The sequence below is a fragment of the Budorcas taxicolor genome, chromosome 5, assembly GCF_023091745.1.
Source record: "Budorcas taxicolor isolate Tak-1 chromosome 5, Takin1.1, whole genome shotgun sequence".
Taxonomy (NCBI): domain Eukaryota; kingdom Metazoa; phylum Chordata; class Mammalia; order Artiodactyla; family Bovidae; genus Budorcas; species Budorcas taxicolor.
In genome coordinates, this window is record NC_068914.1 from 70,007,350 (window position 1) to 70,030,926 (window position 23,577).

A 23,577-nucleotide genomic window follows, 5' to 3' on the forward strand; every position below is an offset into this window, starting at 1 on the left:
GTACTGGATGATGTACAGTCTGGGATCACTGAAATCATTCCTTTGATATACACCTCAGCTTCCCTGGTGGCTCAGAGGGTAAAGCATCTGCCTGCAATGCAGGAAACCCAGGTTCAATTCCTGGGTCAGGAAGATCTCCTGGAGAAGGAAATAGCAACCCACTCCAGTATTCTTGCCTGGAAAATCCCATGGATGGAGAAGCCTGGTACGCTATAGTCCATGGGGTCGCAAAGATTTGGACACGACTGAGTGACTTCACTTCACTTCACTTCACTTCAGCTATCTGGGCTTAGTATCTTGTGTTTCCTCATCAGGAGTGTCCTTAGGCTGCACTGTTAGGGGTGACTGCAGTCTGATGGCTGCTAGATGGCAGGAAGTCCTCAGAGCTCACCATCAGGGGTGGCTACAATCACTGATAACTTTGACATCCTTTGTTTACTGCCTGTTTATGGCAGGAGATATTTTATTTCTCACCACATTCTTTCATGCCTTTATGCCAGTGGCTCTCAGTCAGGAGCAATTCCCTACCACCCATCCTCCTTCTTCAATATGGTCTGAATTATATTCCCTCCAATTCACATGTTGAAGTCCCACTCTCAAATGTGACTGAATTTATATCTGTATCTATACCATATTACCCATATATTTAAAAATTTATAAAGCACTTTTCATGAAGATATGAAAAAAATCCTCAGTATTTCCCTTAATATCAAGCAAACAAACTTTACCATTTTTTCTTAATATATTTCTTATTAACCCATTGCCAAAGGTCACCTAATATGTGTGTGCCTGAAAATATTTAGGCCATCATGAATTCCATACAAATAGAAGACTTTCAAGACCATGGCTTATTAATAGCAACCTTGGCTAATACATATCACTGTTGTGTCAGACATTTTTATCATAAGTGCTTTCTCTCTATTTTGAGATTTAATTTCCATATCCTATGATGTGGCACTATTACTGCCCTCATTTTACAAATAAGGAAACTGAAATTTGGAGAGATCAAGTTATTTGTCTTAAGCCATATCATTAACAATGACTTCAAAGAAAAGAAGGTGGGGGCTAATTATGTTGTCCATTTTGGAATAACATTTTCTCACAAAAAATACATTTTCTGGACAAAATAATAAATATTATATTTCAATAAATTGATTTTACAGTAGGAAAAGTATCTCAGTAAGGGGAAAAAATCTTATTTTTGCTTGCTTATCTAGTTAACTATCTGACACAAAATGACTTCAAATAATGCTAAAAAAAATATCCTAGTCTGTGCTGGTCTTGAGATCTACAGGAGTTTTGATTTCTTCTCTTTTTTAAAGAAATTTTTTTTGATATGTACTATTTTTAAAGTCTTTACTAAATTTGTTACAATATCACTTCTGTTTTATGTGTTGGTTTCTTGACTGCAAGGCATGTGGGACCTTAGCTTGCAGACCATGTATTAAACCCACATCCCCTACATTGGAAGGTGAAGTCAACCACTGGACTGCCAGGGAAGACCTACAAATGCTCTTAAGTTCTTTTTCATTTTTTAAGTTTTTGAAAGTGAAAGTTGCTCAGTTCTGTCTGATTCTTTGCGACCCCATGGGCAATACGGTCCATGGAATTCTCTAGGCCAGAATACTGGAGTGGATAGCCTTTCCCTTCTCCAGGGGAATCTTCCCAACCCAGGGATCGAACCCAGGTCTCCCACATTGCAGGCAGATTCTTTACCAGCTGAGCCACAAGGGAAGCCCAAGAATACTGGAGTGGGTAGCCTATCCCTTCTCCAGGGCAGCTTCCTGACCCAGGAATTTAACTGGGGTCTCCTGCATTGCAGGTGGATTTTTTTTTTTTTATCAACTGAGCTATCAGGAAATTGGAGGATAACTGCTTACAATGTTGTGTTGGTTTGTGTTATACATCATGAATCAGTCATATATATATATATATATATATATATATATATATATATATATCTCCCCTCCCTTTTGAGCCTTCCTACCCAATCCCCCCAATCCTATCCTTCTAGGTCATCACAGAGCAGCAGGCTTGGCTCCCTGTGTTCAATCCCCTATAAACTTACTTAGGTTTTCCATATTTCTCATTCCTTTACCCCATTCAATTTCCTCTTGTAGAAAAAAACAAATGAAGAAAAATGGTGAAAATAAGGCATGCCACAGGTGGAAGACCTGGGTTTGATCCCTAGATCAGGAAGATACCCTGAAGAAGGAAATGGTAACCCACTCCAGTACTCTTGCCTGACAGTATGGTAGTGAATATTTGCTGGATGCTAATTTTCCATGAAGTAATTTTACTATTACCTTAGAAGTTTTGTTTTCATGTCTCTTTTCAGAAAAGAAAAGGCGAAAAGTAGAGTAAATTCCTCTGCAGCAAAAAAGCAGTATTTCATCAGTGTATTTTAACATCTTATTTTTTTTTCACTGAAAAGATTTTATTTTGACATTGATAACTCTGTAGATCAACTTATACCTCAAGAAACCTTTTGTCAGAATTTACCTACTGACCGTATAGGTTCTGTCCCCCAGGATCCTGAGTCTCCTGCACTAGGACTGAGGTAGTAGCCATGGCCCAAGTGTTCCCTGAACTTGCGGAACTGGGAAGAGTCACAACAAAGCTAGAAGGCATTTTTGATATAGCATATCTTACTCATAAGTATGTTAAAAAGCTTCTGGCAGTAGCTTTGCACCTCAACAAGGGTGAGCTTTGATTTCTCCAGAGGTTGACAGTCACATCTTTGCCTCCAAACTGCATATCTTTTAGGTCCTTTTAAAATTCCTCACATTTATGACAGACTAACTTGGAATAGAAAATAATAAATGATGTAAGCAAAGTATTAGTATTCTTTTATCCTTATTTATATGTCTGACTCTACACATGGACATCACCAGATGGTCAATACCGAAATCAGATTGATTATATTCTTTGCAGTCAAAGATGGAGAAGCTCTATACAGTCAGCAAAAACAAGACTGGGAGCTGACTATGGCTCAGATCATGAATGCCTTATTACCAAATTCAGACTTAAATTGAAGAAAGCAGGGAAAAACAATAGACCATTCAGGTATGACCTAAGTCAAACCCCTTATGATTATATGGTGGAAGTGACAAATAGATTCAAGGAATTAGATCTGATAGAGTGCCTGAAGAACTGTGGACAGATGTTCGTGACATTATACAGGAGACAGGGATCCAGACCATCCCCAAGAAAAAGAAATGCAAAAAAGCAAAATGGCTGTCTGAGGAGAACTTACAAATAGCTGTGAAAAGAAGAGAAGTGAAAAGCAAAGGAGAAAAGGAAAGATATACCCATGTCAATGCAGAGTTCCAAAGAATAGCAAGGAGAGATATAAGAAAGCCTTCCTCAGTGATCAGTGCCAAGAAATAAAGGAAAACAACAGAATGCGAAAGACTAGAGATCTTTTCAAGAAAATTAGAGATATCAAGGGAACATTTTATGCAAAGATGGGCTCAATAAAGGACAGAAATGGTATGGACATAACAGAAGCAGAAGATATTAAGAAGAGGTGACAAAACACAGAACTGTACAAAACAGATCTTCACGACCCAGATAATCACGATAGTATGATCACTCACCTAGAGCCAGACATCCTGAAATGCAAAATCAAGTGGGCTTTAGGAAGCATCACTACTAACAAAGCTAGTGGAGGTGATGGAATTCCAGTTGAGCTATTTCAAATCCTGAAAGATGATGTTGTGAAAGTGCTGCACACATTGTGCCAGAAAATTTGGAAAACTCAGCAGTGGCCACAGGACTGGAAAAGGTCAGTTTTCATTCCAATCCCAAAGAAAGGCAATGCCAAAAAAAAGCTCAAACTACCACATAACTGCACTCATCTCACATACTAGTAAAGTAATGCTCAAAATTCTCCAAGCCAGACTACAACAGTACGTGAACCGTGAACTTCCAGATATTCAAGTTTGTTTTAGGAAAAGGCAGAGGAACCAGGGATCAACTTGGCAACATTTGTTGGATTATTGAAAAAACAAGAGGGTTCCAGAAAAACATTTATTTCTGCTTTATTGACTATGCCAAAACCTTTGACTGTGTGGATCACAAGAAACTGTGGAAAATTCTGAAAGAGATGGGAATACCAGAACACCTGACCTGCCTCTTGAGAAATCTATATGCAGGTCAGGAAGCAACAGTTAGACTTGGACATGGAACAATAGACTGGTTCCAGATAAAGAAAGGAGTATGTCAAGGCTGTATATTGTCACCATGCTTATTTAACTTCTATGCAGAGTACATCACGAGAAACCCTGGGCTGGATGAAGCACATGCTGGAATCAAGACTGGTGGGAGAAATATCAATAACCTCAGATATGCAGATGACACCACACTTACGGTAGAAAACGAAGATGAACCAAAGAGCCCCTTGATGAAAGTGAAAAAGGAGAGTGAAAAAGTGGGCTTAAAGCTCACCATTAAGAAAACTAAGATCATGGCATCTGGTCCCATCATTTCATGGCAAATAGATGGGGAAACAATGGAAACAGTGAGACTTTATTTTGAGGGGCTCCAAAATCATTGCAGGTGGTGACTGTTGACATGAAATTAAAAGACACTTGCTCCTTGGAAGAAGTTATGGCCAATCTAGACAGCATACTAGAAAGCAGAGACATTACTTTGCCAACAAAGGATGTCTAGTAAAGGCTATGGTTTTTCCTGTGGTCATGTATGGATGTGAGCGTTGGATTATAAAGAAAGCTGAGCGCCAAAGAATTGATGCTTTTGAACTGTGGTGTTGGAAAAGACTCTTGAGAGTCCCCTGGACTGCAAGGAGATCCAACCAGTCCATTCTGAAGGAGATCAGCCCTGGGATTTCTTTGGAAGGAATGACGCTAAAGCTGAAACTCCAGTACTTTGGCCACTTCATGGGAAGAGTTGACTCACTGGAAAAGACTCTGATGCTGGGAGTAATTGGGGGCAGGAGGAGAAGGGGACGACAGAGGATGAGATGGCTGGATGGCATCACTCACTCGATGGACATGAGTCTGAGTGAACTCCGGGAGTTGGTGATGGACAGGGAGGCCTGGCGTGCTGCGATTCATGGGGTCGCAGAGTCGGACACGACTGAGTGACTGAACTGAACTGAAGGTTACCAGTGGCTACCATGGCTACTATATACAGCTGACATTTTTCACGCTCTTTCTTCTTAGCAGCACTCAACGCAGTTGGTCACTCCCTCCTTGAGACGCTATCTTCCTTTAGCTTCTCTATGAATAAACGTCTTCTTATCTTTGACTTCCCTGGTGGCTCAGAGGGTAAAGCGTCTTGCTTACAATGTGGGACACCTGGGTCCGATCCCTGGGTCGGGAAGATTCTCTGGAGAAGGAAATGACAACCTACTCCAGTACTCTTGCCTGGAAAATCCCATGGCGGAAGGAGCCGGGTAGGCTACAGTCTATGGGGTCGCAAAGAGTTGGACACGACTGAGCGCCTTAACTTTCTAACTTTCTTTATCTCTGACTGCTTCAGTCAGGGCCTTTTTGTAGGTACATCTTCTTAACAGCTTGGACAGCCTCGCCGTGAGCTGTAATAGTAATAAAAACTCAATCCTTTCGAGTTATAAAAAAGAGGTGTATACAAGGTAAGGCATTTTTTTTCGAACTTCTCGCTTCTGGTGCGCAGTATAAAACCACAAATCTAAAAGTTTTCTGTTTCAGTCGAGGGGCCTCTCTCCGGCGGGGGGGAACACCTGTCCACAAGTCAGGCGCCGGCTTTCAACCTGACCCTAAGCAGGCAAGTTTGCCCGAAGCGAGGGAAGAGGGAAAAGTCTGGTTTCGCCAGGTGTTTCACGTTCTCCTCGGCCGCGCTCCCGCTGGCTTGCCGTAAGCCCGGCCCCGCCCCGCGCGCCGCCCTTACAGTCGAGTCCTCCGTAGTCCCAACATTCCCCGCGCCTCTACCATCGAGAGCAACTTCCGGCGTCGCTGGTGTAGGTGGGTGAAGAAGGAGCGGGCCCTCGCTCTTCTGTTTCAGTGCCTCGCGCTCTCTTGGGCAACATGGCGGGTGTAGAGGAGGCACCGTCTTGTGGGAGCCACCTGAATGGCGACCTGGATCCAGACGACAGGGAGGAGGGAGCTGCCTCTACGGCTGAGGAGGCGGCCAAGAAAAAAAGACGGAAGAAGAAGAAGAGTAAAGGGGCTGCCACAGGTAAGGGGAGTTTTATGTTTTCCTAGTCCCTGCCGGGATGGCCGAACCGCTGGACTTGGGCTCGGCGTTGGTGACAGGGCCCACTGAACGTGTGTCCCGGGAGAGCTACAGATTCCCAGTTCCCGGGAAGAGGTGACTTCTTCCAGGCGTCTTTTGGGTGTGGGATGGCGGAGAAGAGGGTGCCTCGGTTTCTGTGCGGTTGCTGGGGCAGAGCCTCTAAATTGCCGGAACTTCGCTCCCACGCAGACGATGCGACGGATTTGAAGCTGTGCACGGGGCCCAGCCCTTCCACCTTGCGGGTTGGCCTCCTCCTTGAAAATCTGGTTCTGACCGCACTGCCGCCTCTGTGCTGGAGAGACGTGGGACATCTTTTCGTCGAGAGTGGGGGCGAAGTGGGCAAGTCTTAGTGCCTGGACTGCACCAGCTCCTATCATCCTAGTTTACGGAGGGATTTTTTTGTGGCGCGCTGCACTTTGGGGTTGAGTGTGTGTGTGAATTTGGGGGGTGTGTGTGTGTGAGAGAATGCCCACGCGCTCTTGTCACTGTTTGCGTGGGTAGGTGTATGGGTGTGTGTGATTTTGTGGCGCGCTGCACTTTTGGGGTGTGTGTGTCTGAGAATGTGCCCTTGTCACTGAGTAGTAAGAGCGGGATGTGTGGCTGCGGTGCGAATCCTCACCGCCTAGCTTTGGGGCTTTTAGGCCTGAATTATGATGCCACTTGTAGGCAGTCTGGGTAGAATATTCTTGAGTCCGAATGAAGCTACTCTAAATCCACTGGTAAGGCAAAGAAAACAGCTGAAAGTTTACAGTTAGATTATAAGTTAGAAACTTAAATATTTGAATATGAGAAGTCATTGTTTTTGATGCATCGAGGCCTTCGTTTTAGGAAAAATTATTGGTACTGTTAAAATCATCTGCAGAAAGAATGAGAGAAAAATGGAGAGGCCAGAAGTGATGAGGTGGAGTTGAGAGAGGTTGAAGAGGGTTAACCTGTATCTTTCTGAAATTTTGATTAATTGGGAGTTGAAGAGGGAGAGTTGTAGGTGCTGGGACACTTTCAAAGCAAAATTTAATTTCAGGACATGGTCTGGTGGCTGTTCTGGCTTTCAGATGAAATCCAAACTCTTCAGTTTGTCTTTTAAGGTGTTTAGCAGACCCTAATATGTTTTTAACAGTTGTGTATCTCAGTATGAATTCTCTACGGTAGCTAGCATGTCACCTCATTATATACTACCTGGTAATACTACCTCTTTTTACCTATTACTCCTATAGCTAGATTGTAGTCCCTTCTAGAGCAGGGCCTGTTCTTGTGTTTAGCTGTTGGGGAATTTTGTTTTTTAGTAATGGAATAACTTTTCCTATATATTTTCATTTTACCCTGCTCAGCTTGACAGGTTCTTTTTATCTGAACCCCTGAAGCTACCAGGATTTCCCACAGACATCTTCTTACTAAGGCCTTAAGCTTTTATTGCCCATCTTAAATTCCTGTTTGGTTAATAAAGTATTTGCTGTAGATTAATTGTTAAATATTTTAGAAAGTTAAGCTACTTAAGGGTAGGGACCAACTCACCATTTAGCTCCTAGCAGAGAATGCCTAAATGAGTATCTTGTTAAATGGGCTGTACCACTTAGATATGTAAGACTTTTCTGTTATTAAATAAATTCTATTCTCGTTACAATGTTTCTGTTTTCATTTCCTGAACCTTGTCAGGAAGAGTTATGTGTTTCTTAGGATCCTTAGAACATATTCTAGTGGGAAGATAACCTTTGTCAGATTTGATTTAGTTGTTATATTTGATCAACAGGGCAACAGGAACCTGATAAAGAAGCAGGAGCCTCAGTTGATGAGGTGGCAAGACAATTGGAAAGACAAGCATTGGAAGAGAAAGAAAGAGATGATGACGATGAAGGTAAATGGTTAATTTTAATTTTATGGTTAGGAGGGCAAGAAAATATGACATTCTTTGACCAAAGCTGCTTATTTGTTGATGTAATCAGATATTCTTGGATTATAGTGGATATTTTACTTAATTGATATTAAGTAAATATTGGATATTTTATTAATTGATGTTAAAGCCTCAATGTCACAGGTAAAAACAAAAAGGTATTTATTAGCAGCTCTTTGAAAAGTTGGATATGTTGAATGCTTAAGTAACACAGATCTCAGCTTTTTAAAACATACTTGGTAGAAAGCCGAGTAGTAGATGAGTATTAATAAGATAAAATTGAATGAATGTTGATCTTGAACTTTTATTGAGTAACTAATATGTACTAGGCACTATCTTAGGTTACTTCCGTCCATTTTTATTTTACCCTCACAAAAACCTAGCAAACAGGAAATGATAGTTATGTGATTTGCCCAATCTGACACAGCTAGTATGTGTAAATAAAGTCAGTTTCAAATCTAGCACCTGTGCATGTTAAGTCACTTCAATCATGTCTGACTCTTTGTGACCATATGGACTGTAATTTGCCAGTCTCCTCTGTCCATAGGATTCTCCAGGCAAGAATACTGGAGTGAGTTGCCATGCCCTCCTCCAGGGGATCTTCCTGATTCCAAGTCTGTTCCTTGTACTCTATCAAAGGTACTTTTATTTATTTTCAAAGGAGCACATTGGAGTGCTTCTAAAACCTATTATGAATCCACTGGCCCCAAATCCTTGTATTTTGGAGCTTTTGCCAAAGGTTTCTATAAAGACAACATTTCTTGGAATTGTAGGAATTGATGCTATCAATAAGACAGTGGAGGGAGTGATTAGTTGAGAGAACTATTATTCTATAGGCTCTTTAGGCAGCAGAGGAGATGGGGCTTCCTGTTCTTAATTATATACTGCTGTGAGCTATTGTTCCTCAAGCACTTCCAGCTAGAGCTTATGCCTTCCAATCTTTAGCAACAAATACCTGCTGTACTCTTTTTCATGTTAGGATAATGCAAAGCACTTATGCTTCCTTTAGGAAGATAAGTTCTGTAAGCCTTCAAGGAGATTATGGTCAAATTTAGTGAAAAAAAAAAAAAAAGGCCAAGAATTGATACCAAACATGGACACTGGGTTGTAGCAAAGGAAAGTACAGTGCTTAATTGAAAGATGCCAAGCAGGGAGAATGGGCATCTCATGCTCAAAAGCCCTGAAGGCTTTTTGTTGTTCCGTCACTCAGTCATGTCTGACTCCTTGCGACCACATGGCTTGCGGCACTCCAGGCTTCCCTTTCCTTCACTGTGTCCTGCCATTTGCTCAAACTCATGTTCATTGAGTCAGTGATGCCATCCAACCATCTCATCCTCTGTCGCCCCCTTCCCCTCCTGCCTCAGTCTTTCCTAGCATCAGTCTTTTCCAATGAGTCAGCTCTTCCCATCAGGTGGCCAAAGTATTGATGCTTCAGTGTCAGCATCAGTCCTTCCAGTATAATAATCAGGAATGATTTCCTTTAGGATTGACTGGTTTGATTTCCTTTCTGTTCATGGGACCCTCAAGAGTCTTCTCCAGAACCACAATTCAAAAGCATCAATTGTTCGGCATACAGCCTTCTTTATGGCTGTGCATGACTACTGGAAAAACCATAACTTTGACTATACGGACCTTTGTCGTCAAAATGTTGTTTTTGCTTTTCTAAAGAGCAAGCATCTTTTAATTTCATGGCTGCAGTCACCATCTGCAGTGATTTTGGAGTCCAAGTAAATAAAGTCTGTCACTGTTGCCATTTTTTTCCCCATCTATTTGCCATGAAGTGATGGGACTGGATGCCATGATGTTGGTTTTTTGAATGCTGAGTTTTAAGCCAGCTTTTTCACTCTCTTCTTTCACCTTCATCAAGAAGCTTTTTAGTTCCTCTTCATTTTCTGCCATTAGGGTGGTGTCATCTGTGTACCTGAGGTTATTGATATTTCTCCCGGCAGTCTTGATTCCAGTCTGTGCTTCATCCAGCCTGGCATTTCACATGATGTACTCTGCATATAAGTTAAATAAGCAGGGTGACAGTATACAGCCTTGACATTCTCCTTTCCCAATTTGAAACCAGTTTGTTGTTCTATGTCCAGTTCTAACTGTTGCTTCTTGACCTGCATACAGGTTTCTCAGGCAGGTAAGGTGGTCAGGTATTCCCATCTCTTAAAGAATTTTCCACAGTTTGTTGTGATCTACATAGTCAAAGGCTTTAGTGTAGTCAGTGAAGCAGAAGTAAGTGTTTTTCTGGAATTCCCTTGCTTTTTCTATGATCCAGCGGATGTTGGCAATTTGATCTCTGGTTCCTCTGCATTTTCTAATCCAGCTTGTACATCTAGAAGTTCTCGGTTCACATACTCCTGAAGCCTAGCTTGAAGGATTTTGAATATTACTTCACTAGCATGTGAAATGAGTGTAATTGTATTGTAGTTTGAACATTTTTTGGCGTTGCCCTTCTTTGGGATTGAAATGAAAACTGCTTTTCCAGTCCTGTGGCCACTGCTGAGTTTTCCAAATTTGCTCGCATATTGAATGCAGCAATTTCACAGCATCATTTAGGATTTGAAATAGCTTGGCTGTAATTCCATCACCTCCACTAGCTTTGTTCGTAGTGATGCTTCCTAACGCCCACTTGACTTTACATTCCAGGATGTATGGCTCTAGGTGAGTGGTGACACCATGGTGGTTATCTGGGTCATTAAGATCTTTTTTGTACAGTTCTTCTGTGTATTCTTGCCACCTCTTCTTAATATCTTCTGCTTCTGTTAGGTCAATACCATTTCTGTCCTTTATTGTGTCTGTCTCTGCATGAAATGTTCCTTTAGTATCTAATTTTCCTGAAGAGATCGCTAGTCTTTCCCATTCTATTGTTTTCCTTTTCATTGTTCTCTTAAGAAGGTTTTCTTTTTTCCTTGCTATTCTTTGAAACTTCTAAAACAAGGCTTTTAGGGAAGGATTTTAAAAGGCAGCATTAGGGGTGAGGGTTGCCATGTGTCTGATCAGCTTGTGGACATCTTCTGATCGGTTGGTTGTGCACTATCAGGGTGACTTTTTGGGAGTCTCAGTTATCAGTTTTCTGGCTTCAGCTTATCTGGAGTCAGCCTATAGTCTGGTGGTCAGCATACAGCTAACTTATCTGCAAACCGGCTCAAGAATGTGGCTCAGTATTATCTATAGCCCTTGAGGAGAAACTACAGGTCCTTTACTCTGTATGGCTAAACTATTATGATTTTGTGTTGTTGGACTGTTTTCCTTTGTTTCTGGGTTTTTCTCATGTCTCTAATTAAATTTGTTCTTTGGAACTCAGGGAAAACCCAAGAGTTTAAAGCTGTTTTACCACCAAGAGGCAGGATCTGTCCCACAGGGTCCTGCTTGGTTTCAGACTCATTGCAAAGGAAAATAGTTAGATTTTTGTTTTCTTTAAGCAGACCTCTTGTCCATTCTGCCTTGGTTTAGACTTCAGATTATGAGCATATTTTGAACTCTTAACAAGAACAGTAATTGTAAATTCCAGGTTGCTGTTGACTCACTATGTGTAGAGTATCAGCTGATTTGAAGATAATGCCTTGTTTCATTGCACTTCTGCAGAGTTATGTGAATCTCTAGACATTGAAGAAGGAAACTTTGCCTTTCAGAATGGAAATCTTCAGTGTATTGAAGATTTTAGGAATATTAGTAGTTTTCTCCAGTTTGGTTCACCGTATTCCTAATTCATTTTGATAATGAGGACCAGCCAATACTGTTTAATTGTTGTGAGAAGTCTTTGAGTGGATGGAAAGCTAGTAGTTCAGTATCTTTGTTCTTAAGGAAAATTGATCATTGTGGAGGACAACATAGAGGTGGTAAGGTATACTGGTACCTGCCATAAAAGTTACTGAAATTTGGAGGTGGAATTGTGAGCTGAATGCTGAAGGAAAGCTCATTTGAAGGAATGGAACTTAAATAAAAGCCAAGCAAATGGGACCATTTTGGGGCAGGACAATGCTGAGAAAGTATTCAAAGTGTAGTAAACAGTGCATACTGGCCTCATTATGAGGTGATTCATTGAGGGAGTCTTTGAGCAGTTCCTTTTTCCCATTTTTCATTTGTTCATTCTTTTTTCCTCTCAGTTTATAATTGGCATATAGTTCTGTGTATGATTAAGGTATACAGCACAATGATTTGACTTATGTACATCATAAAATGATTACCACGTAAGCTTAGTGAATATCCGTCATCTCATATAGATACAAAATAAAAGAAAAAAATTTTTTTTCTTGTGAGAACGCTTAAGATATACTATTTTAAGAATTTTCATATATAACATAAAGCAATATTAATTATGTTAATCATGTACCTTACATCTCTCGAAGACAGAGATTCGCTCAGTTGTATCTGACTCTTTGCAACCCCACAGACTGTAGGCTGCCAGGCTCTCCATGGAATTCTCCAGGCAGGAATACTGGAGTTGGTTGCCATTCCCTTCTCCAGGGATCAAACCTGGATCTCCTGCATTGCAGGCAAGTTCTTTACCGTCTGAGCCACCAGGGAAGCCCTCGTAGTAATTTATCTTCTAACTGGAAGTTGTACCTTTTGACTACCTTCATCTGCCCACCCCATCTCTGGTAACCTCAAATCTGATCTCTCTTTCTGTGAGTTTGAGCATTCTTAAAAGAAAAATGTTATGAAAAGATAATATAGACTTCATGAACGTGCACAGTTGTTAGAAATGAGGAAATAGAGGCATGGAGATCATTTGGAGGCCAGTTGACAATAGCCTCAAGCATGTGGTAATGAGAATGGAAAGGAAGGGTCCAATGGAACAGAGATCCTGGAAGCAAAATTCAAAGGATTTAGAGGCTTTCAGTCTGGATAGAGGGCTTTCCATGGGGTCATGAAAGAGTCGACACAACTTAATGACTAAACAGCAACAAAATCTGGAGAGGAGAGAGGAGAAACTAGCAGACTCTAGGGGTCTAGGTTTCGAATTTGGGTGACAGGATGTTGGTACCATTGATTGAAATGGTGAGGTAAAGAGGGAAAGTTGGTTAAGAGATTAGAAGGGGGTGCTGCAGGCCAAAAAGGTTACGCTGAGTTTAATTTTAGATTTGTTTATTTGTAAACGGGGGTATTGATGTGGAAAGTTAATCCTGTGGGTGTTTGGTGATGTGCTGACCCTGGTGGCTCAGGCCATAAAGAATCTGCCTGCAATGCAGGAGACTAGGGTTTGATCCCTGGGTCAGGAAGATCCACTCCAGTATTCTTGCCTGGGAAACTCCATGGAGAGAGGAGCCTGGCAGCCTACAGTCTGTCGGGTCTCAAAGAGTCTGACACAACTGAGCACCATACCCAACATATAGCCATATCCAGTTAACATTTTCATCCCCACAAAAAATGTTCCCTTTGCCCTTTTGTACTCAGTTCTCTTGCTCTATTTGCTGACTCCTGGTAACTTTTGATGTATTTTCTGTTGGTAACTTTTGATATATTTTCTGTTCCTATAGTTTTTTCTATAATACTGTATGAATGGAATTTTTATAGTATGTAGCTATTTTGGTGTTTGGCTTGTTTCACTTAGCATAATATTTTTGAGAGTTGTCCAGTTGCCTATGTATCAGTAATTCATTATTTTTTTATTGCTCAGGAATATTCCAAATTTGTTTGTCCATTTACTAGTTAATGACTATTTGGATTGTTTCCAGATTTTGTCTCTTACGGATAAAGTTACTGTGATCATTTACATACGTGTAGGCTTATGTTTTCATTTCTTCTGAGTAAATACCTAAGAGTACAGTTGCTGGTAATGTGGTAAGTGTATGTTTAACCTCCTAAGAAACTTATCAAGCTGTTTTGCATTCCTGTCAGGAGTGTTTGAAAGTTCCGGTCCCTTTGTATCCTCATAAGCACTGGTACTGTTTATTTTAATTTTAGCCTAGTAGGTGTATAGTGGCATGTCATCTTTTCATATTTTTATTTGTCTTTCATTTATCTTTGAAGTGTATGTTCATTACCATTTGTCTGTTTTTCAGTTCGGTTATTTGTTGTCTTACTGAGGTGTAAGTAGTTCTTTATCCAAGTTCTTCATCAGTTAAATATTTTACAGCTCTTTTCCCCCATGCTTGTATTGTTTGTAGCCGAAAAGATTTTAATTTTGATGAAGTCCAGCTTATCAACTTTTTTCCTTTCTGGGTCATATGTTTTGTGTCCTGTCCAAAAGTTAAATAATTGATGTCTTTAAAGTCATGAAGATTTTTCTCTTGTATTCTTAGTAAGTTTTGTATGTGTCATAAATGTTAAAAGGAAGAACTGCTTTATATATATAATAAATGTTTTATATGCTTTGGTCTATGTCCATTTAGAATTAATTTTTATATATAGTGCAAGGTAAGGATTGAGGTTTTTTTTTTTTAGCATACAGATGTCCAGTTGTCATATCAAGTATTAATTGATTTGGGCATGGTGCTAATGCAGAAAAGAACGGTCTCTGTCTACTTAGAGTATCCTGAGATGCTCTGAAAGACAGACATGTAAAAATATAAATTGCAGCATGATGTGATAGGTAAAAGTATGAGCATATGGTATTAAAATTTAGATCCTGGCTCTACCATCATTTTAGCACAAGTGGTCATTTTTCTGTGCTGAATAGCAACCTTGGACATTGGATAAAATAATTAACCTTAGAAGGATGATCAAGTATCTGAGGAGGAGCGTCATCTTACCCATTTTAAAGATGAAGATACCATGGTGGTGGAGGCTAATTAACTTGCCCAAGGTCACAGCACTGGCAGGATTTTGAATGTGTTTGAAACTGGTTATACATCATGGAGCATTTGTTTCAGGCTCAGTCTAAGGTAAATTGCAGTGTGCTACGTTGAATATTTGTCCAGAACAGAGACTGTCTTGTTTACTGTTCTGTCCCTGTTGCCTGTCACTGAAGAACTCAGCAAACATTTACTGGATGAATGAAGAAGGCTGCTGTTAAAACTGTAAAGCACGATATGCAAATTAGATTATATGATACACAAGGATGTTGAAAGTTGTGTTTTCCAAAATTTTTAGTGTTGTTTTTGTTAAAGCTTTGACTTGAGAAACCACTAATGAGTAAATCAGTAGTATTTGTTTTCTCTACTGTGTTTCTGTTGCTACTGTAAGATTGAATATAAGAAACGTAATTTTGTTGGTCAAAAATTGTCAAATAATTGTAGTTTCCTATCACTCAGCCCATTAAAGCCTTAGATTATTTTACCTCCCTCTTTGCTAAGCTGCTGTTTCCTATATCTCAATTGGGTGAAAATAAATATAAACAGGATAAACTAAAAGAACACTCGTTTATTGAATAGATTGAATATTTATCACGCGCTTGGCACTGTGCTTAATGGTGTCTAATCTTTAAGGAGCTCACAGACAAGTAGAGGTCAGTATAAATCAGTGATTGAGTGATAATTAGAATATATAGTGAGTGTGGTGAGATTTCTTTTATGGCTTGTATCAGTCCAGCAGTAAAAAGGGAGCACTTCGAACAGAAAATGTAAGCACTCATTTGACATTTTTTGATGAAAGTGGATTTTACTAAAATTATTAATGCTAAAGAACTATGAGTTGCTACCACTAGGTGAAACATTAAAAAAAAATACTATATGCTAGTCATACTATTAAACTATCAACTTCTAATTATCAGGAACAGTGTCCGATTCATCCCTGTTTCATAGTTATGTTATTTGTGAATAGAATAGCATACTTCAGAAATAATTGTTAAAATGTATTGAGCAGCATTTTTAGAAATTCAGACACTTAGGTCTATTTTTCATACCTTTATTTAAAATGGTTTAACCCCCTATTTAATCTTGGTCATAATTATTTTTTTTTTTTCTCTAAGTTTATGGGCATTGGGTTGCATAGAAAGTTGTCATAAAAACTGACAAGCAGATTGTGGCTGTTTTGGATAGTCTTTTGCCAACTGTTTTTGGAAATAGTTCTCAGTTTTGGTCATCAGGTTCTTTTGAGAATCTGAGAACCTAGGAAAAGTAAGATTTTTTTAAAAATACAATTTGACGCATAAAGAGAACTCTTTCTTTGATAACAACTAGATGGGAAAAGGTATTTTAAAATATGAGACCCCAATTACCTCTCACTGGATTAGGAATCAAGTGATATTCTTGGTCCAGTTCTACTATTTACCTATTAGGATTAGCTTGGGCATGTCCCTTAAACATTTCTTGTTCAAGATTGTTTTGAGAATCACATGAGGTCATGAAATACAAGTGTTTAACTGCAAAGCATATATCAACTGTAACTAGTATCCTTTAAGATAAAGTTATATAGTCATTATTATACTGGTATTTAAGTAACACTAGTTATTTTTCTTAGCTTTAAAAAAAATGTTAATACATTGTTTATTCTTAAAATGTCTTATTCAGCAATTCTTGTATTTAGAATAAATCAAAGTTTATTAGTGCCTTTGATTGCACAAGTCAAATTCTGATACTTGAAGCTAAACAACATACAAAATTCTAAGAGTATTGGGTCAACTTTGTCGTATGCTATTTAAGATGCACTGTATGTACTTGTGTGCTTGTTTTGTCCCTCTGCTTATGAGGTTTAAATTTGACATGTCTTCTCTTAGATGGAGATGGTGATGGAGATGGAGCAACTGGAAAGAAGAAGAAAAAGAAGAAGAAGAAGAGAGGACGTTAGTGTCTTTAGTTGATCCTACTTGCCAAATTACAAGTGGTTATTAATCAGCAGGCTTGAAGAGTAGGTTTGAAGTTGCCTAAGATCCTGGTATATGTTAGGGAAATAAATGATGGCCTAATAGAGTTAGAATTTAGTGAAACTTACTAGTATTATTTTCTTCAGTTATTATTTAGTCAAAGGATAATAATAAGTTTGTTGCATTTTACTGCAAGTTAGGGATGAATTCTTAAAGAACTTTATAATTTAAAATTTGAATAATTCAGATAATTTTGTCAGTGATGACTTAAATAATGCCACCATGTGGTAATAGAATAAACAGTTTGCAGTTCACCTACCAGTTTTGATATTAAAGAGATTCTTGACATAGTTAATGAGGAATCCCATTATTTAAAATTTGTGAATATGGTGAATTTTTATTAGTAATATTTGTATTGTGCTATTTCACATTCACTTAAAATATTTAAAATATGATCCTACTTGTATTTTGTTTCTGTAAATAATACAGCCAAACATCTTAAGGGACCTGAAACTCTTAGGGAGAATAAGGGGTGACTGTGTGGTGTTGGGGAACAAACATTGGGTTGGGAATCAGAATGAGTTCTAATCTTCGATGCCCTTTGGCATCAGGGACCATTGATTGTCTGGCTAAATCTTTAGGATAAAATTTTATGAATGAGAATATTGAGGGTTCGACTTTAATTTTTATCTCTGTGTTGAAAATACTCAAATTATTTTTTTTGAAAAGCTGTTAGCTCTGCTAGATATTTCCCTGATAAATCTCAGGGGTAGATGGCATTGCTTTCTTTCTAGTCAGGCATCTATTCTGGTTAGATCCTTCTACTCAGGACATCATTTCTGCCTCTAGCATAATCTGTATTTAATGAGCATAGGTTATTTGCTTTCTAGGAATCTCTAGGAATTATAATGTCATATTCCTTCCATTCAAAAATTGTTCATAGAGTGCTTTTAAGACATAATGTTACCTGAAAATGGCTTGAGAAAGATCTATTTCTCCAGATACTCTAAAATTGCTTCCTAATGAAGATAAATAAGCAGGAAGGAGTGTTAAGAGGCTGCTTTGTATTTGCCTTTGGTAGACTCTTCCACTGAGGGCATTTTAGTGTGATACCATCCGCATTTATTGTACCTCCTCTAAGGAGGTTGTTGAACTTGCTGTTCATTATATTTCTTTATGAACACTCTTGAAAGACCTCTCTTTGTCTGATCTTAGTATCAAGAAAAATTGTGCTTTTCGTGAGTAGTTAATGTGTTTTGTTGCAGAAATATGAACTATGCAAATAATCTAAACCCCCCACCCCTTTTTGTTTTTTATTGACTGCTAGAGGGTTTAGAGCCAAATCTAGTTTTGTATTGGCCTTATTTCAGGTTCTATTTTAGGTTCTTTCTGTGTTTTGATTTTTTTGCTTTCTAATTTGCTTTGAATGTGTCTTATTTGTGTCATAAATCACGTCTGAAATAATCCAAATAATGTAATCAGGAGCAGTTTACATTTTCCTCATCTATAAAGTGAGAGAATCATAAGTGATAGTTAATAAGTGCAATACAGATACTTAAAATTGTCATAGTTTTAGATAATAACTTGGACATAGTAGATTATAATTACCAAAGGTTATCCAAGATTTCATCTAGTTCTTCGTTTTGTAGATGAGGAAACTGAGGCTTAGCACATTTAGCCATTTGTCCAAGTCACAGCTAATAAGTGGTAAAGGCTAGGCTTCAACTTATTTTGATTACAAATTCTTTGAGTTTTCTCTGATGATCTTTTTGAGTCCTTTATCTTGTCTTAGTAATTTGTGGACAATATAAAAGTCATCTTTATTAGATTTGTAGGTGAAATAAATTTCAGGATTATGAGATAATCCTTTGATTGACAAAAAAACAAGATTTCAAAAGAAAACTGAATTAACAATCTGAAATTTAAATAGACATATATAAAATTAGTATAAGGTGATAGGTAGGATCCTAACGATTTTGGATGCTTGTACAATGTGAAGGAAAATGCTAGGAATCCAGAACTTTAAGTAGCAGCAGGATTTTTAGAATCAACAGGGCAGTCTTATACTGATTATACCTTATTTGAACTATTAGTAGAAGTCAAATCTAGTACCAAATTAAACACTTAGAAGGCTCGTGAGTATGAGTGAAAGTGTTAACCATATCCCTTAAAGTGGCTTCTCGTCACAGAGAGGAGGGAAGCAGTAGAAAAGAAGAGTAAAATTTTTTTAACTGCAAAGACTAAAGTAGAGCTAACAGATGAAAGTAATGGGGATATTACTTTATAGCAGCTATTACTTTATAGCAGCTATAGTTCTCCCAGAATGAATGGATTTTAGCTGGGGAGATAATGACTGCCTTCATTGTTAGGCATGTAGTGCCATCTGTCAGGGATGTTAGAGGATTCCTGGACTTGAATGTGAAGCTTAAGTAGGTGACATCTAAGGTCATTTTTATTTCAAAATTCTAAATGTTCCCTCTCAGGAGGAACCTAAAATGGTGTTTCCCAAGTTTACTTGCCCGTAGAACAATTCTAAACATTACACAAAAAGAGGAAAATAGTGTTCGTGAAATACTGAGTATTCCATTAAAAGAAGGAACCAAAAAGTGGTTTGTAGTTAAATGATTTGGCTCAGTTGTCATAAAATATGTGTTAAAATTTCAGATAAAAAACCTGTAACATAAGACAGGTTATAATCAAAAGATAACCACACACTTCAACTTGGTAGTTGGTAAATGCTGCAGGTATACATTGAAAGCAATGTATTGTATAAATTATGTAACTTTCTGACATTCCTTGGATACAGCATTGTTCTTTATAGAGTAAGAAGTATATAACTAGGTCTTATGCAGACTTTTAGAAGACACATCTCTAAACATTTTTAAAAAGCATTTTGGAACAGTGGTGTCTTAGAATATAGTTTGGGAAATAATGTGTCCTTAAAAAATATGCCAAGTACTGAAACTTTCCAAGTATTTGGAAATTTGTATGTGGTTCCTAAAGTCTTTTAGCACTGGGAATGTATATTTAACTTTTATACGTAATGTACCCTTCTAATAATTTTTTTACCTGTTTTATTAATGCATAATGGCTTTTTATTTTATTGCTGTAGGATTTCTTTCTTATTTTCTTGTCGCTGCTTTGATTTTTATTTGTGAAAGCTGCTTTTACATGCTATTCCATTTCCAGTATAGTAAATGAAGACAAAAACATTAGAAGTGTTCTGTGTGCCAAAGCATATACTATTTAAATACATAATGGAATTATGAGGAGTTGAATATTTTTATTCCCAAATAAGAGAAGGTGGCCACTGTGGTGAAATATCTTCTGTTTTTGACTGTAAAAGTGATGACAAGGAGGTTCCTTAGTCAGGACATGTAATAAAAATTAGGAACTGAGAAAAACTGTAATGATAACTGCTAATTTTGTTTTTAACTACAGAAGTTAATGCTTTATTTGTATCTCACAGCAAAAGTTCAAACAGACCCTCCCTCAGTTCCAATATGTGACCTGTATCCTAATGGTGTATTTCCCAAAGGACAAGAATGCGAATACCCACCCACACAAGATGGGTAAGGATCACAAAATAACTTCCAGTTTGACGTTCAAAAATTGTAGCTTAGCAATAAAGTGGATTTGATTTTTCTTGAAACTTTGCTCTACTACCTAAATAAAAAAACTTATGAATTTGTTTCAGAGAAAATACAGTAGAAGCCCTCTTATCCAAAGTGATTGGGACCAGTAGTTGGTTAATCATTACTGATAAGAGTTAACTTAAAACAGGCATTTTTCATCATTGTTGATCCTTAAGCGTAGATTGCATTGGACTCCACTTTTTTTTCCTGTGAGCTATATCCATAATGCACTGAGTCCATTTCATTTTGAGTTTCAGTGAACAGCAAGAACTAAGTAATCTGAGGGCTGATGGCTGTATCTTTACATCTTTTTTCTGAAATCATTTCCATTTGACAGAAGTGTTTTTTGAAAACTTCCCTGAGTAGTCAATTTATTTTTCATAGAAACAATTCTTTTTAGTAATGTATAATTAAATTACATCATTGCAGTAGCAAGTACAGATCATTTATACTGGTTTGGGCACAGATCACTTGATTTTTGGAAGTGTTCTGAAAGAGTACGTTTTTTTCTGGGTAGCAGACTAGTTAAGAGTCTGGATGCTGGGACCAAACTATCTACATTTGAATCCCAGTTCTAACACTTACTAGCTTTGTGACTTGGGCAAGTAATTTATCATGTTTGTGCTTTCATGTCCTAATCCATAACATGGGCACTTCATAGCGTTGTTGAGAGGAATAATATTTAGTATTTAGTAGAGTGATAGACACATAGTAAGCATTAAGTAAGTGTTAGCTACTGTTAGAACAGGATCCCAATCACTAATATTCAGAATACAGTGGGCATTGGTCCATATAATTTACAGGGATAATCAGGAGCATTGGTTAATCCAGTGGTTGCAATAGTTGGTTAAGAAAGCTTCTACTGTCCCATTGTTTCCTTGACCTATATAAAGACATCATTGTTTTTCTTTAAACTTAGAAAGGAACATGATGTTATGTTTTATAGCATGGGCATTTTTTCTTTGAATTTGAATACATCAGTCATTATCCCTATCTTAAGCATTTTAGAATATCATAAACATGGAGTTTTGTATTAATTAGCTAAATTTTCATGGTACATACAATGTGATCACACTTAATTTTTAATGTGATCTTTTTAATTTATTTTGCTTGCTTGTTTCCTCTTCCTTCCCTTTCTTCCAGACCCATGTAACCACCTAGCAGGTAGCCTTCCATATTTTCCTATGTTCATGTATGTGTACATCTGTCTCTACTTGGGTAAGGAGAGTGTTTTGGTCATTATTTGGTGTACAAAAGTAGGATTGTAGGTACACTTTTTTCTCCTCCGTGCTTTTCTCATCAGGGGTGCATCTTGGAAGTCCCTCCAAGTCAATCAAAATATTGATCGATTATTAAGCTCTGTTATTCTTTTGAATGGCTGCATAATATTCTGTGGTGTGATCATACAGTGCTTTATTCCACCATTTTAATTGATGAGCATTCACTTTGCCTCCAGTTTTTTTTTTTTTTGCCATTATAAACCATTTGCAATAAGGCATGTACATATATTTATGCATATATATGTATATATACATATATGTGTTTGGATAGACACATATATATCTCCATATATGCCAGCAGTTTTATTACATGATAGTTCTTCAGGAGTGGAATTGCCAAATTAATATATTAATATTTTATGATTCCCACATTGCTAGTGATTTTGAGCCTCTTTTGATTATTGGTTTTATTCTTTTGCTCTTACGGAAATTTAAAGATTTTAAATTACAGTATATATTCATATTTTGTACTTTTGTGTTCTTAGAAGTCTCTTATTTTCTCAAAACTATTTTTTTTTGTTTTATTACATCTTGAACTGGCCTGGAATTTTTGGTCTAAGGTTGGGAGTGCTAATTTTATTTTGTTTTAAATGGGTAGTCAATTGTGTTACAGTTGTTTGTTTAGTTGTTAGTTTTGTTCTATTTAATTGAATGACCACTTTTGCCATATACTACTCTCATGCAATGGAACGCTCTTCTCTTGCATAATGGAACCAATGTCTGTATTATTTATTCTGTTCCACTCATCTCTTTGTCTATTTCTGTACTATTTATTTTGATAATCTGATGAGTCAATGTGCTTCTCTGCCATACAGCCCAACCAAACATAATTCTTACAGTTTTTTTAGATACTTTTGGTCATATTTTTAGTTTTAACACACATATGCACAGAAAAATGCCCTTCTTACTGGAATCCCATCATAATTATGTATTTGTTTCAGAAAATTGACAGTTGTATCATAGTATCCAATGTCATTATATATTTTCCAACCCATTCTGATTTTTTTTTAATGTACATCCTCTTTTTTGTTGTTATATTTGTTTGTAAACATTTTATTCTATTACTGATGTGAACGAGATATTTTTATTTCCATTTCTGTTTTCTAATTGCTGAAGGGCCAGAAAGCCATTGATTTCCTATACTTGTTAATACACTGTTAATAGGAAACTGGAAGTAATGTTTAATACAAGGAGAAAATTGAAATTTTGTGTGTCTTAGAAACTATCCTTTCCTTTTTGGTGTCATTTTCTGATGCAGATTAAACATTGTGTAAGTAAAGTAGCTTCTGTTTTTGAAACAATACAGGAAGGTATTATATATTATAATATCTCTTGGAGAAATAATACACGTACTGGTTTTCTGAAGTATTTGAGAGGTGTTCATTTTTGGGTGGGCTACCAGATAAGTAGATGTTGTGTCCTTTCCATGGTTGCCACATATGCAGGCTCCTGATGTCAGTTTCTTTCACTTAGGTAAGATATTATTCAGATTCTTTTGGTGTATCATTATTATTTTCCCTCTTGTAATTGGTAATTTTGGGGAAGTTACTTTGAGAATGTAAACATTTCATTCCTTAGGAACATCTTCCTTACATGTAGAAATTCATGATTTTGGGAATCAGTTTTTACTAGGATGGTTGTTGCTCTTAAATTTTTTTTAACATTTTATGTGCATTTTCTGTGTTATTAAAATTTTTTGAAACCAATTTTTAATGGCTATAATGCTGTTCTGTTCTGTATCTAGCCTAATTTTATTAATTATTTCCCTATTTTCAAATATTAATACTATTTTCAGTTCTTTACCACTAGAAAAATTTCTGTGATGAACATCTTGGTATGTTAATTGAATCTGAT

At 37.6% G+C, this 23,577-nt stretch overlaps 1 protein-coding gene across 2 annotated transcripts in view; it reads left to right on the forward strand.

Moving 5' to 3' along the window:
• The first annotated feature begins 5,965 nt into the window (after positions 1-5,965).
• The window catches only part of METAP2 (methionyl aminopeptidase 2), a 492,318-nt gene continuing 474,706 nt past the window's right edge, over positions 5,966-23,577 (forward strand). For both annotated transcript variants that reach the window (XM_052640400.1, XM_052640399.1), the window contains exons 1-4: positions 5,966-6,180; positions 7,985-8,089; positions 16,722-16,787; positions 20,278-20,380. In XM_052640400.1, coding sequence (XP_052496360.1) covers positions 6,030-6,180; positions 7,985-8,089; positions 16,722-16,787; positions 20,278-20,380 — 425 coding nt within the window. In that variant the 5' untranslated portion in view covers positions 5,966-6,029. The remainder of the gene's footprint in view (positions 6,181-7,984; positions 8,090-16,721; positions 16,788-20,277; positions 20,381-23,577) is intronic.